The sequence below is a fragment of the Panthera tigris genome, chromosome A1 (genome assembly GCF_018350195.1).
Source record: "Panthera tigris isolate Pti1 chromosome A1, P.tigris_Pti1_mat1.1, whole genome shotgun sequence".
NCBI lineage: Eukaryota > Metazoa > Chordata > Mammalia > Carnivora > Felidae > Panthera > Panthera tigris.
The window spans coordinates 66452245-66467489 of NC_056660.1; the positions used below are offsets into that span (position 1 = coordinate 66452245).

The 15245-nt window shown below is 41.6% G+C and overlaps 1 protein-coding gene across 14 annotated transcripts in view; it reads right to left on the reverse strand.

The window, feature by feature from the left end:
* Positions 1 to 15245, reverse strand: part of ABCC4 (ATP binding cassette subfamily C member 4) — a 286538-nt gene that overhangs the window by 190850 nt on the left and 80443 nt on the right. For 13 of the 14 annotated variants that reach the window (XM_042979281.1, XM_042979303.1, XM_042979308.1 and 10 more), the window contains one exon: positions 11894 to 12118. In XM_042979281.1, coding sequence (XP_042835215.1) covers positions 11894 to 12118 — 225 coding nt within the window. Of the gene's footprint in view, positions 1 to 7533; positions 7667 to 11893; positions 12119 to 15245 lie in introns of those variants that run through there. The other variant, XM_042979348.1, reaches the window with a different exon arrangement.

Consider the following 15245-nt stretch of genomic DNA (forward strand, 5'->3'; position numbering starts at 1 on the left):
TATAGAGATTACTTAAAAATAAAAAAATCAATCAATCAAAAGTGATTACCTTTGAAGACCTGGGAAAAACGTGGTCTAAAACCAAAACTCTAAACCTACAGAAATACCTTAAAATAACAAAGAAATAAAAACATTTTCAGAACAACATAAAAAAATCTTTTGGTAACTTTTTCTAACATTTATTCATTTTTGAGAGAGAAAGAGAGAGCACGTGAGTGAGTGAGGGAGGGGCAGAGAGAGAAGAGAGGGAAACACAGAATCTGAAGCAGGTTCCAGGCTCCAAGCTGTCACCACAGAGCCCGACGCAGGGCATGAACTCAAGAGCTGTGAGATCATGACCTGAGCTACAGTCGGACACTTCACGAACTGAGCCACCCAGACGCCCCAACCAACATCAAAATTTAAAAATTAAACTGGATTTTTAAAACTTAAGTATCAAGTCCTGTTTTTAGCATAAATCCCGGGGAAAGGAATGGAGACATTCATGCTGCCTGTTCACGTGCCAAGAAGGCTCCCCCCCCCTGCCTCGCCCACCCCACCCCGGGCCATCTACCGCTGCGCTGCGCTGCCCTGCCCTGCCCCTGCTGCCCTGCCCCTCGTTTCCTTCACCTTCTGGAGTACAATGATTCCTCAATTTTCCTAATGGTAAGAATCCCTGGGGCGCAGATTAAATATACAGATTTCCAGGGTTTCTCTTAATCCTGAGGGAGTAGGTCTGGGGTTAAGCCCAGGTTGGAGGGGTTTTTGTTAAGCACAAAGATGACTCATAACAGAATTTAGTGACCCGCAGCCTAGCATATGTCTGCCTCACCCTTGATCTGCTCGGCAAGGAAGCTGAACAGGTATGTCGTCCAGGGGATCCTAACCGTGCCCTGCAGTGTTCACACAGCTCCCAGCTGCAAGGCCCATAAACATCCAGCTATTAAAAGCCGTGAGCAGACAGCTGCTCTGACAAATGGCTGAGTAACTGATAGGGGACCAGCCCCCACCTCTGCCATACGCAGCTACATGACTGGGCAAAATTATGTTTCCAGGCTCCAGATAACAGGCGGTGCAAGACTGATCCCTGAGAGAAGAAACACTCAAGACGTAAACACTCAAGAGGTAAACACTACCGTTGTCTTGGCTCTCAGCCGGGAGACCATTTTTCAACTGTGGCAGTGAGCTCAAGTCCAACAGTGCAGCAGCCCCACTGAGCTGAGGAGTCAGAGGTCAGATTCTTCGAGGATCAATGAAAGGGTCCCCAAAGTCCTGGGGCAGGGCGAGGAAGGGGTGCTGCTGGAAGGCCTTAGCTGAGGGATGGGCTACAAAGGCCCAGGTCGCCAGAGAGCTGATGCAAAGAATAGCAAGCAGAACACGGATACTCGAAGGTCAAGTTAGGGCACTGGAGTTCTTGCCCAGCCAGAGTGGAGAAACCTTCGTATCGTGAACAAGGCTGGTACGCAGCTGACACACCAGAAAGAACAGGTCTCAGAATTAAAGACCACTCTGGAGCAGTGATTCTCAACTGGGGCAATTTTGGTCCTGATCCCCTGCCCGCAGGGGGCATCTGGCAACGTCTGAAGACCTTACTAGCTGTTACAACTAGAAAGATGCTGCTGACATCAAGTGGGTAGAGGCCACAGTTCCTGTTCAACATCCTACACGCATGAGCTTCCCTTCATTCCCCACCCAATAAAAAATTACACAGCCCTAAATGTAGTAGTGAAGTTGAGAATCTCTTCCACAAAACAGATTTGCTCTAGACTCATCCTAGAAAAGATACAGAGGCAAAAAAAAAAAAAAAAAGAAAGAAAGAAAGAAAGAAAGAAAGAAAGAAAGAAAGAAAGAAAGAAAGAAAGAAAAGATACAGAGGCCTAACAAGGACCCACAAAGGACACAGAGCTTGAAGGTTGAGACCCACCAACTTGGAGACGCTTAAGAGAAAACACCATAGAATTTCCAAAAATGTAAGCTTAACAAAGCATAAATCAAGCCTACCCAAGTTCAAAGAGATCAGCCACTAAGTGACCTATTAATGCAAAATTCAACATTCTCAAAGACTATCAGAATGTAGACTTATACCGTAGCATTCATGATGTCCAATAAATCTTAAGTCTTAGACATGCAAAAAATAAAATAAACAAACAAACAAAACAGGAAAATGTAACCCACAGGAAGAAGCAAAGCAGTCTTCATAATAAAAAGCAAAATATATAAATAAGAATAAAAACAAACCCAAGTTGACCCAGGCATTGGATTTTTTAAAATTTTATGTTTAAAGAGTTGAAGGGAAGTATGTTCAAAGAATTGAAAAGAAATAGGAATAAACAGATTCTCCACAGAAAAACACAAACTCTAAAAAAGAGCTAAGTGGACGTTCTGTAACTGAAAAGTACAAAACTGGAAGGGGAAAAAAAAAAAAACTGGGCTTAGTAACAGTTTGAAGATAAAAGAAAAAGTAGTCAGGTTGATCAATAGAAAACTACCCAATCTGAAGAACAGAGAGAAAAATTAAAAAGAAAGAGAAAAAAATGAGAACAGATCAGAAGAGAATATTTTAGGGGTGCCTGACTTAAGTCAGTTAAGTGTCCAACTTCAGCTCGGGTCATGATCTCATGGTTTGTGAGTTCAAGCCCCACATCAGGCTCTGTGCTGACAGCTCAGAGCCTAAAGCCTGCTTCAGGTTCTGTGTCTCTCTCTCTCTCTCTCTCTCTCTCTCTGCTCCTCCCCTGCTTGTGCTCACACTCTCTCTCTCTTTCAAAAACAATAAAATATTTAAAAAAAAAAAAAAAAAAGAGGAGGAGGAGAGTATTTTAAAAGATATAATGGCCTTGGGGTGTCTGGGTAGCTCAGTTGGTTAAGCATCCAACTTTGGCTCACATCATGATCTCATGGTTTGTGAGTTCAAGCCCCAAATCGGGCTCTGCACTGACAGTATAGAGCCTGCGTGGGATTCTCTATCTCCTCTCTCTGCTCCTCCCCCACTCACACTTTCTCTCTCTCTCAAAATAAATAAACTGAAAAAAAAAAAAAAAAAAGATATAATCACCAAATATTTCTCAACTTTTTAAAAAAAAGAACCACATTAAAGATCAAAATGCTCAGCAAACCCCAAGAGGCATAAATACAAAGAAAATTACACCTAGGTAGCACTCTCCTGAAAAATCAATTAAAAAATAAAATAAAATGTTAAAGCCTGCCAGAGAAAACAGAAACAAGGAGGAAAACAAAGACACAAAAGAGGAATGACTCGTATCAGAAACAATGGAGGCCGGATGACAATGAACAATACCCTTAACATACTTAAAAGGGATAAAAGAACTATCAATCCAGAATACGATATCCAGCCAGCATATCCTTCAGAAACAAGGGAGAAAAACAGATTTTTAGATAAACAAAAACTGAGAATTCATCACTTGTAGACCTATTCTTAAGAAATGCTAAAGGATGTTTTTTTTCAGGTGGAAAAGAAATCCTACCAAATGGAAACTTGGCAGTGAAGGAACAAAAAGCAATAGAATGGTAATTAGACAGATAAATAAAAATGATAGTTCCTTTTCTTTTAAATTCTGAAGAAATGAATATTTAAAGCATAAGTAACAACAGTGTATGGTGGTGAAGGTTAATTAATTACAACTCAATTTGAAATGCCAACAAAGCTAATGAGAGACTTCAAAAGTCAGGATGCAGAAACTTCATGACTAAAGAGGAAAATGGACCACCTCTCACAGTTGAGAATGTTTAATCTCTTGCTCTCATTGTCTCTATTCAAAGACAACATAATTATCTATATAGACATCCTAATCAATCTACCCAAAAATTTACAATTAAATGGGGCTTAGCAAGGTCTCAGGAAACAAAGCAAAAAACGTGTGTGTGTGTTTGTGTGTGTGTGTGTGTGTGTGTGCGCGCGCGCGCGTGTGTGTAGTCAGTTGTACTTCTATATAAGAAGTGGAAAATGAAAATTAAAAATACCATTTATAATACCCCAAAAAAAAACCATAAAATACTAAGGAATAAATTAAATGAAGGATCTAAAGACCTCAATACTGACAACTATAAGATATGGTCAAGAGAAGTTAAAGAACATCTAAATAAAGAGATACACCAAGGCGCCTGGGTGGCCCAGTTGGTTAAGCATTCGACTTCGGCTCAGGTCATGCTCTCAGAGTTCGTGAGTTGGAGCCCCAGTCAGGCTCTGTGCTTGGAGCCTGCTTGAGATTCTGTGTCTCCCTCTTTCTCTGCCCCTCCCCTGCTCATACTCTGTCCTTCTCTCTCTCTCTCAAAAATAAATAATACACATTTAAAAAAAAAATTTTAAAGAGATATACCACACTCATGTTTTGGAAAACTAATATTTAGACACCATTCTCTCTAAATGATCTACAAAATTTGGTGCAATTCCAATGTATATCCAAATAGCATCTTTTGACTCTAAAACCTCTATGAAAACACAAGACTTAGAATAACCAAAGTAACCAAAATAGAACAAGATGGGGGCTTACACTACTTGATTTCAAGATGTATTATAAAGCTACAGTAATCAAGAGAATTTCATTTTGGAGAAAGGATAGACCTATAAATCAACAGAATAGAATAAGAATCCAGAAAGAGATTCACATATAGTCATTTAATCTTTGACAAAGTTTCCAATTAAATTCAAAGGGCCAAAGGGTAATTTTTTCAATAAATTGTGCAGAAACTAAATATTTATATCAAAATTAAATAAAATTCAACCCCTACCTTACATTATATATAAAAATTAATACACTATGAATGCAAACCAAAATCTAAATCTAAAACCATAAAACACCCAGAATAAAACACAAAGGTTTCTCAGACAGAATATAAGCAACGATAACCATAAAAAAAAAAAAAAAAACACAAAAACTGATAAACAGGATTTCATCAAAAACTTTCCATTCCTTAAAAGATATTACTAGGTAAATAAAAAAGCAAGCCACAGGTTGAAAGAAAATGTTGGCAATTTATACATCTGGCAAACGACTAGCCTCCTGCATATACAGAACTCACACAATTCATCAAGACGAAAACCCCACTATAAAAGAGAAGGGGCAAACGCTTGCATAGACACTTCACAGAGAAGATTCACGAACAGCAAAGAAGCACATAAAAAGATACTGAGCATCATTACTCAACAATGAAGTGAAGACCAAAACCATAATGAGATACTATTACACATACCCATGAATAACTAAAATTAAAAATACTGACAATACCAAGTCTTGGTGAGGATACACTGCTCTTCCCTAGCCAACTACAACACTGACAAATCGCCCCTAGAGATGAACTTTTCTTTCACAAAATGCACAGGTCCAACTCAAGTTTATATCCAAAGGGGAAAATGGAGGGGGAAATATGTTTAAAAGATTTTAAAGTGTTAAACAATGTAAGATGCATTACTACCTCATTCTAATTTTGTCAGAATGTTACAAAGAGAAACAGAAATTCCAACCAAATGTACTTCTTAGGAATGCTCTATTTCCATTAATACTGCAGTTTCACTCTGACCGTATTCTCAGGATGCTAGCCCCTAGACATTTTCAGAAAGAAAATGTAACCACAGACTAATAGCCAAAATACTGGATTGAGCCATATGAAATTGCTGTTTATTAAGCCCTCAACAGTTGAATATCTGCAATCTCGTATTATCCAGCCTAAATATAAAGCAAAACGCAGGGTGTCTATACTGAAACAAAATTAGCTTTAAGCAAAAACAAAACAAAGTTCTGTCTGAGAACTATGGACATGACACCATGTGGCTGAGATGCCGACTAACTTTGCACAGTGTAGAGAGTGAATTCAGGGGGAGGTGAACAAGTGGGGTGGACCCTTCCCTTCTCACAACCAGTACACTCTGCTGCACGGGGTTTTTGCTTTTTAACTCCAGCTCCATTTCTTGCAGACTCTGCTCAGGAGAAGTCAGCAAGCTGACTCTGCCTCCTGGCCGGTCCCCTTCTACTTCCTTCTCAGAGTCTGTAATAAAGTGTGCCTGATGTCCTGACTGCTGATCTTACAATACGGCTGAGCTGGAGAAGGGTCTAGAAAGAAGAAGTAAAATGGTCAAGAGAAGAGGGTCTTAAGGGAAAAGATCAGAAGAAAGGGGAAGAGTCCACTGAGAAAGACTATGTGATCTAAGTAGTATAGATACAAGCAGCATGTCTTTTTCTCCAAATTACAGAATTCTGAAAACACAGCTATACCACTTAAATGACTAAAAATACACTTGGGGTAAGTAAAATTATTTCTCTACATAGAAGATTGCTCTACAGATGTCCCTCCCGTGAGATGCACTGCATAAATGTCAGTAGTCCACTCTCCTTATCCGTGGTAGGTGTGTGCTATAAAGTCACTGTGACCATGAATTGGTGAATCCTAATTGCTCCTGGGAAAACACAGACTTGGGTTCCTGCCAGCCTTTGATAACATTTTTATCATCAATACACACATAACCTTATGTTGTGTGTTTCTATTTAATGACACCATATTTACTGTCCGTTGTGGACTCATTAACATTGGACTCACGCCAAAAGCACAACTCATACCTGAACCAAGCTTATCTCAGACAGGCATTTTCCTGTAGTATGTGCCATATTTTCTCCACAAGGCACACATCACAGCCTTCATGTGCTCAGGAACACTAGACAGCACTTCCACACTCTATGTGAGACGATGTTAAACAGCAAAATCACCAACAAAAAGGACAAAAGTGCAGAAAACAGGCACTAAATATAAATAGACTGTGAAAAGGCACTTATTTACAGTATGACAGCTAGTGACTCAAAATTTTAGCAACTCTGTGCATACCCACAAATGACCATGAAAGAGCTTCGAGTACTGATTTGGGGATTACATATAAATTTTAGCAAGTAGGCAAATTTGCAAACTACAGGGTCTGTGAATAATGAGGATTGACTGTATATAAATTCTGGCAAGACAGATCCACAACAGAGGATAAAAGGAAACCAGGATATTTGCAGGGAATCAGCTCATCCTAGAAGTTCAAACGAAGAAAAATACTCTCTCACAAATCATCCTTTGGGGTAACTAAAAAAGTGAAGACAAGACTTTAGCCACAAGAAGAAATATGGTCAAACCGATCCAACTCTGTAAGAAGTCTGCACCAGGAAGCAAGTAGCAAAAAACAACATCCATGAACTCAAAAAGTGCCAGCTCTGGCTTTACCCGGCATTCAGAGCAAACCAACCACCAACAGGGACACAAAGTCAAGAAACCCAGAGCCAATCGGACTAAAGATCTTCAGTAAAAACCTCTGTGCCATATGCATTTTGCAATACAAGAAACTCTCTGTACCACAGGCCAAGACCGTCTTGATTACTGAGACTCCCATCCTGCCCACCCCAGGACTACAGACCTATAACATTCAGGTTCACTTCCACCTGGGCCTGAAGCCAAGGTCAGGCTGGCAAATGAGAGATCCATCCCCACTAGTGACGGGGCTGGAGACTGTCCTCTGATCCGTGCACACCTCGTCTGAAGGTACCATCCTCCCCCCAGCCTGGCACCTACCCTCCTGTGTTCTCAGCTGAGGAAGTAGCCCCTTGATATTTGAAGCTGGACATGTCCTGCTTTTCTGTGTCTTGGCCAAGAACAAAGACAGTAAGTAAACCACTAGTCCCACCATAGAGGTAATAGCAATCCATGCTGGGAAAATGACTCGTGACTGGCAGGGACTTTCTAAAATGATGAAGTATAATGTTCAAAACACCACTAAGGTGAGGAACCTGTGTTCTTCACGCCAATCTGGTGACTTTATAAAAACACAGCCTGTGTTGCACAATCCCATGACTTGCTACAAAGTTCTGAAAAAAATGCCCTAGAAATTTGAGGAACCTCAACAGACCACCATGGGCTGTTTCTACAGACCACCAACTGGAAACACTAATCCAAGCAACATGTCATAGTTCATAAAAACTCCTCTTAATTTAATCAAATTTAAGAGAAAAATCAATGATCAAGTGGGAACGTAAAATGATGCGGCCACCGCAGAAGAGAGCATGGCAGTTCCTCAAAAAGATTAAGCCTATATACCCCAGCAATTCCACTTTTGGGAATGTACCCGAAAGAACTGCCAGTACAGACTTGAAGAGGTATTTGTAGACCCACGTTCACAGCAGCAGTATCCACAATCACCAAGAGATGGAGACAAATCTCCCAAATGCTGACAGATGAATGGGGAAACAAAATGTGGTACATCCATACAATGGAATAGTATCCAGCCTTAAAAAGGAGTAAAATTCTGACAATATGGATAAACCTTGAAGACATTACGCTATCTGACATAATCCAGGCACAAGATGACAAATACTGCATGAATCCACTTACAGGAGGTACCTAGACCAGGGGTTAGGGTTAGGGACTGGAAGTAAAAAGGTGATGGCTGTGGGGGAGGGGTCTGGGGAGTTCAGTGTTTAGTGTGTACAGAATTTCAGTCTGGGAAGATAAGTTCTGGAGATGAATAGTGAGGATGGCCACACAACAATGTGAATGTACTTAATGTCACATAAAGAGCTAAAATGGGAAGTTTTTATGTCATGCATATTTTACCACAATCAATCAATGCCTGCTCCTGAGCTTATATAACTCTTGATCTCAGGGTTGTGAATTTGAGCCCCACACTGGCTGTAGAGATTGCTTAAAAATAAAATCTTAAAAAAAAAAAAATCTCAAAGCTTCTAAAGAGTAATTGTACCAAAGCTGTGCAAAGGTAGACAAATGACAAGTCATTTATATATACGATACATCCCTCAACACCATTCACTATTATAAACTATAGCTACTCTAGTGACAACACCCAACCTGGTGTTCTCCCAGGACGGGGATCAGGAGGTGGGGCCTGAGCCTAAGGCACAAATGTTCACAGAGGGCTTTCAGAGCTGCTGAAATGTCTATGTCTTCACCTAGCAGGATTCTAGAAATTGGTGTTTCCCACCTTTCTGGAATTTCAGCTTACGCCTACTGGTTTAACCCTCTTTGTGAGGGAACAATCCTTTTAGGATAATCAAGCCAGCAAATTAACACCTTTGAGAGATGTTTACATCCAGGTAAGCAAATGTGCCAGGTCAGATCGGATTTCCCAAAGGTAACTTTCCAAAGTTAGTGAGAAGAGGAAGAAAAACAGGTGAACGACAACTAACCTGTGCAGCAGAGCTCTGCTGGACTGAAATGTCACCTCAAACCTGACTTCCATGTTGCAGGTTTTCACGGTAGAGCCCTAGTGGAATTTCCTATTTATTTATGGAAGCTAATAAGCATGACCTGGAAAAACAAAAATCTAGCTAATTTACAGAGAAATCGGACTATTCTTCTCCTAAATGGTACAATGGACTACAATGGAGTAATGAGGGGGGGGCGGGGGGACAGCAACGAAGACCGCTTGACTAGAGCAAAGACCCCTTGACTAGAGCATACAAGCACTACTACCATTTCCAGGTCACAGAAGAGGACCCGGAGTTTACATGTCGTAACACGGGCAGTAAGAGGCCTCTGAGATTCACACAATTCCAAGATTAATAAGACTCTGCTCAAAGGAAGAACGTGGAGGAGACATCTTGCGTTTTGCCAAGGAAAGTATTCACAAGAAACAGAAGCTCTATATAAGCAGCAACTAGGTAAAAGAAGCAATATATTTTTTTAGTTTTTTTTAATGTTTATTTATTTTTGAGAGAGACAGAAACAGAATGTGAGTGGGTTAGGAGCAGAGAGAGAGGGAGACACAGAATCCAAAGCAGGCTCCAGGCTCTGAGCTGTCAGCACAGAGCCCGACGCGGGGCTCGAACTCATGAACTGTGAGATCATGACCGGAGCCGAAGTTGGGACACTCAACCGACTGAGCCACCCAGGTGCCTCAAGAAGCAATGTTTTTTAAATGTTTATTTATTTACTTCGAGAGAGGGAGAGAGCAAGCGGGGGAGGGACAGAGGAAGAGGGAGAGAGAGAATCCCAAGCAGGCTCCATGCTCAGCACAGGGGCCTACATGGGGCGCGATCGCGCAACCCAACATGATGAGATCAGGACCTGAGCCAAAATCAAGAGTTGGACACTTAACCGGCTAAGCCACCCAGGTGCCCCCAAGAAGCAATATTTTAAACGGTTTGGTTTTATCTTTCAATAAGGACTTAATATAAATTATATATATTGGGGTGCCTGGCTGGCTCTGTTGGAAGAACATGAGGGTCTTGATTTTGGGGTCATAAGTTCGAGTCCCATGTTGGGTGTAGAGATTACTTCAACCTCAAAAAATTCAAACAAAATTGTATATATTTAGGGTGTACAATGTCATACTTTGATATAGCTATACATTGGGAAATGAGAACTATAGTCAAGCTAATTAACATATCCATCACTTCGGTTATCATTGTGTGTGTGTGTGTGTGGTGGGAACACTCAAGATCTACTCTCTTAGCAAATTTCACATATACAATACAGTTAAAATGAGGTGTCTGTGTTTTTATTTTTTCGTACTTACTTATTTTTGAGAGAACGCAAGCAGGGGAGGGGCAGAGAGAAGAGGACAGAGGATCTGTAGTGGGCTCTGTGTGGACAGGCTGACAGCAGCGAGCCCAATGTGGGGCTCGAACTCACCAACCGCAAGATCATGGCTTGACTTAACCTAAGCTGAGGTCAGAGTTGCTGATGCTCCACCCACTGAGCCACCCCAGGCGCCCCTGTGGTTTTGTTTTTAAAGCCCAAGGCAAAGATATATCCGGGATCAAATTTGTGCAAAGCCCTTGAGCTCTTGTCACTGGTATGTCTGTGGCAACTCCTTTGTAAAAACACCTGAGATCCTCACTCCCTTCATAATAGTGAAGATTATGGCATTTTCTGCATACAAAAACACTGAACACATCAAATCAGGTCCTGTCATTAAAACTGCTACACTAAGGGAGAAGAAAATACTGCATAAAATAATAATTTGAATGGAAAGCAACGTAAAGCACATGAAACTATAAGTTCTCTCCAAAATTACTAAAAACAATGTAAAATTTAAAGTTTCATCCTAAACATCCAACTACTTTCTTTAATACTATTAAAAACAACCACAACTATGGAACATAGTGAATGTGCTTGGCATGGATTCTATTTATGTTTTTCTTTAATTAACACAATTAGACGGAACATGATTAAATGGTTCATTTAAAAAATTATTCCCTGTCTCAAATAGAATCTTTTCTCTCAGCTTCAATTTTATAGATCCAGTTTCACAGAAGGTCACTCGTAAAATACAATTCTGATGTAAATAAAAGTTTTAATGAACAGCATTTCCATACATACAACTAGGAGATTTAGGGTGTGAAAACACTGGACATTGTTCATGCCTAAATCAATTTGATACTTATTTTTGATACTTTTTAATTAGATTCTTTTTAATTAATTAAGATACTTTTTAATTAGACTCCGTTACAAATAGAGTATTTTGCAACAGCCTGCAGCCCTGTTATCAAAGGCAGCCCTGATATGATCCCAATAGAAAACTTTCATTATATATCAGTAAAGTTCACTTAAAGGAAAACACACACACACACACACACACACACACACATTAGCCTGATGTAAGTACCAAGCTTCTCTGATATTGAAATGATGCTATATACAAAAATTTTAATGTACGAACTTTCCCAAAATGTTTTGTTCCCCACCCCCCCCCGCCCCCGAGAGAAAGAGAGCCAGTGGGGGAGGGGCAGAGGAAGAGGGAGAGAATCATAAGCGGACTTCACACCGAAGCCCGACGTGGGACTTGATCTCACAACCATGAGATCATGACCTGAGCTGAAATCAAGAGTCAGACACCTGACCGACCGAGGCACCCAGGCGCCCCCCGCAACGAGATGCTTCAGGTGAGGTACACACGATACCAAATGACACTTGCCTTCCGATAAATCATATGGCACATGGCAACTCTTAGCCTCATGCCAGCGCACTGGACATGATAGAAGTATAAGTGGTGCAGTATGGCCAGAACGAGCGTGCAGGCAGTCAGCACCGTGGCGTAGCCGTAGGCTTCGCGCAAAGCCACAGAATCAGCAGGATCATGGTCTTCGAAATAATTAATGATTTTCCCCAAAAATATGGGCTGGATTACTCTGGTGCCTTCCTGAAAGGAAAGAAAAAAAGCCTTCATTAGAAATACAGGTCATACCAGTTTTTCGTAACACGAGCTTTGCTTTTATTGCTAACATGTTAAAAAAAAAAAAAAAAAAAAAGCACTTTAACAAAGTACTACGTTCATCACTAATCTCAAAGCAAAACAGAACTATTTTCTTCTTTAAGACAGGCCAGTAATAGTTTAAACTTAAGCCAAAATTTGAAGTGCAAAGGCAATAAAGCTTTAGTACATTGTGCTTGGGTACACTGTGGATGCTCCATAAATGTTACAACCACTGTTTCAGAATGCATTTGGCAAACTATCAAATAAGTCTTGGCCTATAATGAATAAGGAAAAGAGTAGCAAAAAAAAAAAAAAAAAAAAAAAAAAAGAGTAAGGGATGTGCATACATGTGGCAGCCCCAGCTCACAGCGTGCCCACCGATTTCACCTGCACTCTCAACGTCCCAGCCCAAAGCAAAGCCAAGAATGGCTCACTTGTGGGAGGCACACCCTTGCAACCAAACACACCCCAAAGAGGGAACCCTCCGATCTTTCCCAACCCAAACTCCACATGCCGGTAGGTCCGGAGAACGGAGTCCATTCTCCAACTTCTGATGGAGGAAGAAAAAGGACCAGGCTTGAGAGGTTCCCAGGCTCTCCATAGCAGGGGTGAAACTGAGCACCGCCTCCTGGAGTCAGGAGTTTAACACAGCACAAGCCAAACTCAAAAGAATGCCATCAGTGGTTCCCTATCAGCCACACATGGCAGGTGCCGGTTTTGAAGAATTTTTACCATCATCTATTTTACACCCCGAGGCAAAAAATTAAAATTCTACACCAATGAGGGAGGAGGCACTGGGGCTTCCTTCCTAAGACTTCGGGAAAGCAATTCTTCTCCCTAAAACTAAAAGGCAAAGAAACAGCAAAAGTTGCCCCTCCCTGCCAGATGGCCGCTTCACCCCACAACCTACTTCCACTTTTTTTTTTTAATGTTTCTTTTACTTTTGAGAGAGTGGGAGAGGGGCAGAGAAAGGGGGAGACAGAGGATCCGAAGCAGGCTCTGCACTGACAGCAGTGAGACCAATATGGGGCTCAAACTCACAAACTGTGAGATGACCTGAGCTGAAGTCGGATGCTGAACTGACTGAGCCACCCAGGTGCCCTTACTTCCATTCTTATGAGGTACCTTCCCCTGGCATCAAAGAATATCAAACACTCAATGCAAGCCCACATCACATCACCAAAAGTAAACACACAGGCCCTCAACATCATTTCCTCTAATGCCAAAAGCTTGGAAATACTTCAAGCACTAGACTTTGAAACAAGCGTTTCCCCTCAAGCAATCTCTCCTTATTAACCCAGACATGGCAAATAACCAACAGGTTTTCTTTCTGTCTGTCCCAAGCGAGGAACCCATGGCACAAAAGGGCAAGGGAACCCAAAAAAAACAAATCCAAAAACAAAACTAAAATGCATTTTCTTCCCTACCAACTAGCACCCCTTCAGGATATTTATAGAAAGATGTTCCCATCCATCACATGGGTGTGCCATTAAACCCCAACACCGCACACACATGCACACGCACGTTCTCAGGCTTCACCGACAGACTTGTCTTTCATGACATCATGACAGTTCTCTTCTACAAGGAAATGCTGTTTATTAAAGACGACAATCAGATCTCAAGAACACAAAGGCTCACTGATACGTTTCCAGCATGCCCAATCATTCATCCCAAGAAGCATTAAGAGTTTAAGAAAGCAACCCAAACACAACGGGCCATAAAACTGACCATTTAGGTGATTACAGAGATGAAAATCTGGAGGCTTACACAGTGAAGCAAAAACTCCCAACTGTACATATGGACAGTCCCAGCCCTGGCGGGCAGCACACGCCCTGGAGCCGACCACCAGCAGCCGAGCGGTAAACACCCGCCGTCCCAAACATTCCTAAAATGGAGGATCGTGTCTGGGAGTCACTGTTGTCTGTTCCTCAGCTCTCCATTTGAGCCTAACATGGGTGTGGATAAAGGAAAATATAATCGGAGTCACCCATCAGAGAGAAAACTGACAGATGCAACAAATCCAGCGAAAAGAGTATAAAGGCAGGTCACTGCCACCTAAGCACCTGGATTTTTCTGATAGTACTTAATAATCCAGCCAACCAATAGGCTCACTAATGAGTAAGGCCAGCTCATGGCCCACGCCTTCCCACACATCCTCACCCTCAACAACTTAAGAAATAAAACTGGTAAAATATATATTCTCAAACTTGAACTAACCAAATAAAAACTTTCTAGGTAGCAGGAGCAACATCAAAAATTGCTTAAGCAAAGGCACCTGGGTGGCTCAGTCAGTTAAGGATCCAGCTTCAGCTCAAGTCAGGATTTCATGGTTTGTGGGTTTGAGCCCCCCATCGGGCTCTGGACTGGTAGTGCAGAGCCTGCTTGGGATTCTCTCTCCCTCCCTCCCTCTCTCTGCCCCTTCTCTACCTGTGCTCCCATTCTCTCTCCGAATGAATGAATGAATGAATGAATGAATTTAAAAAAAAAAAAGACTTCTCCATTGACAAGACTGTCTTGTAATTTAGAGCCAGTCTTGTCTTCTGGCACAAAGAGGGAGACACCCTTACAGATGTAGATTTCCTTTATAAATGTAACTGTCTGTTACACAAGAGTAACTTCTACTCTGTCTTCAGGGCTTCTCCTCTCCTGTCTGATGCTTCTCAAAAATAATCTGTATGCCAAAGAGGCATATCCTGGGGTGGCATATTCTGTTACCCTTCAATCATATTCTATGTTTGTATTTTTGAAGTGTTCTTAAAAAGTATATGGGGGGGGGGGACAAAAAGTATATGGAGCAGTTGACAGAGGAGCACAGAACTGTTGTCATGGGGAAAAAAAACAAAGAAAACAAAACCCACATACCTACCTACTCTTGACTCTCCGACCACTGTCGGTGGGGGCTCTGGCAGGAGAAGGCGTCAGGACAGAATGCAAAGACCACCAGCCTGGCGATCAGAATGCTTTGCTTCAGAAACCAGGTCAGCCATTTTGCACATCACATGACCCTAACTCCATCCATGCCCTCCTGGGCCCCTGTACCCTGATGCATAGAAATACCTGCCTTGTCTACTTC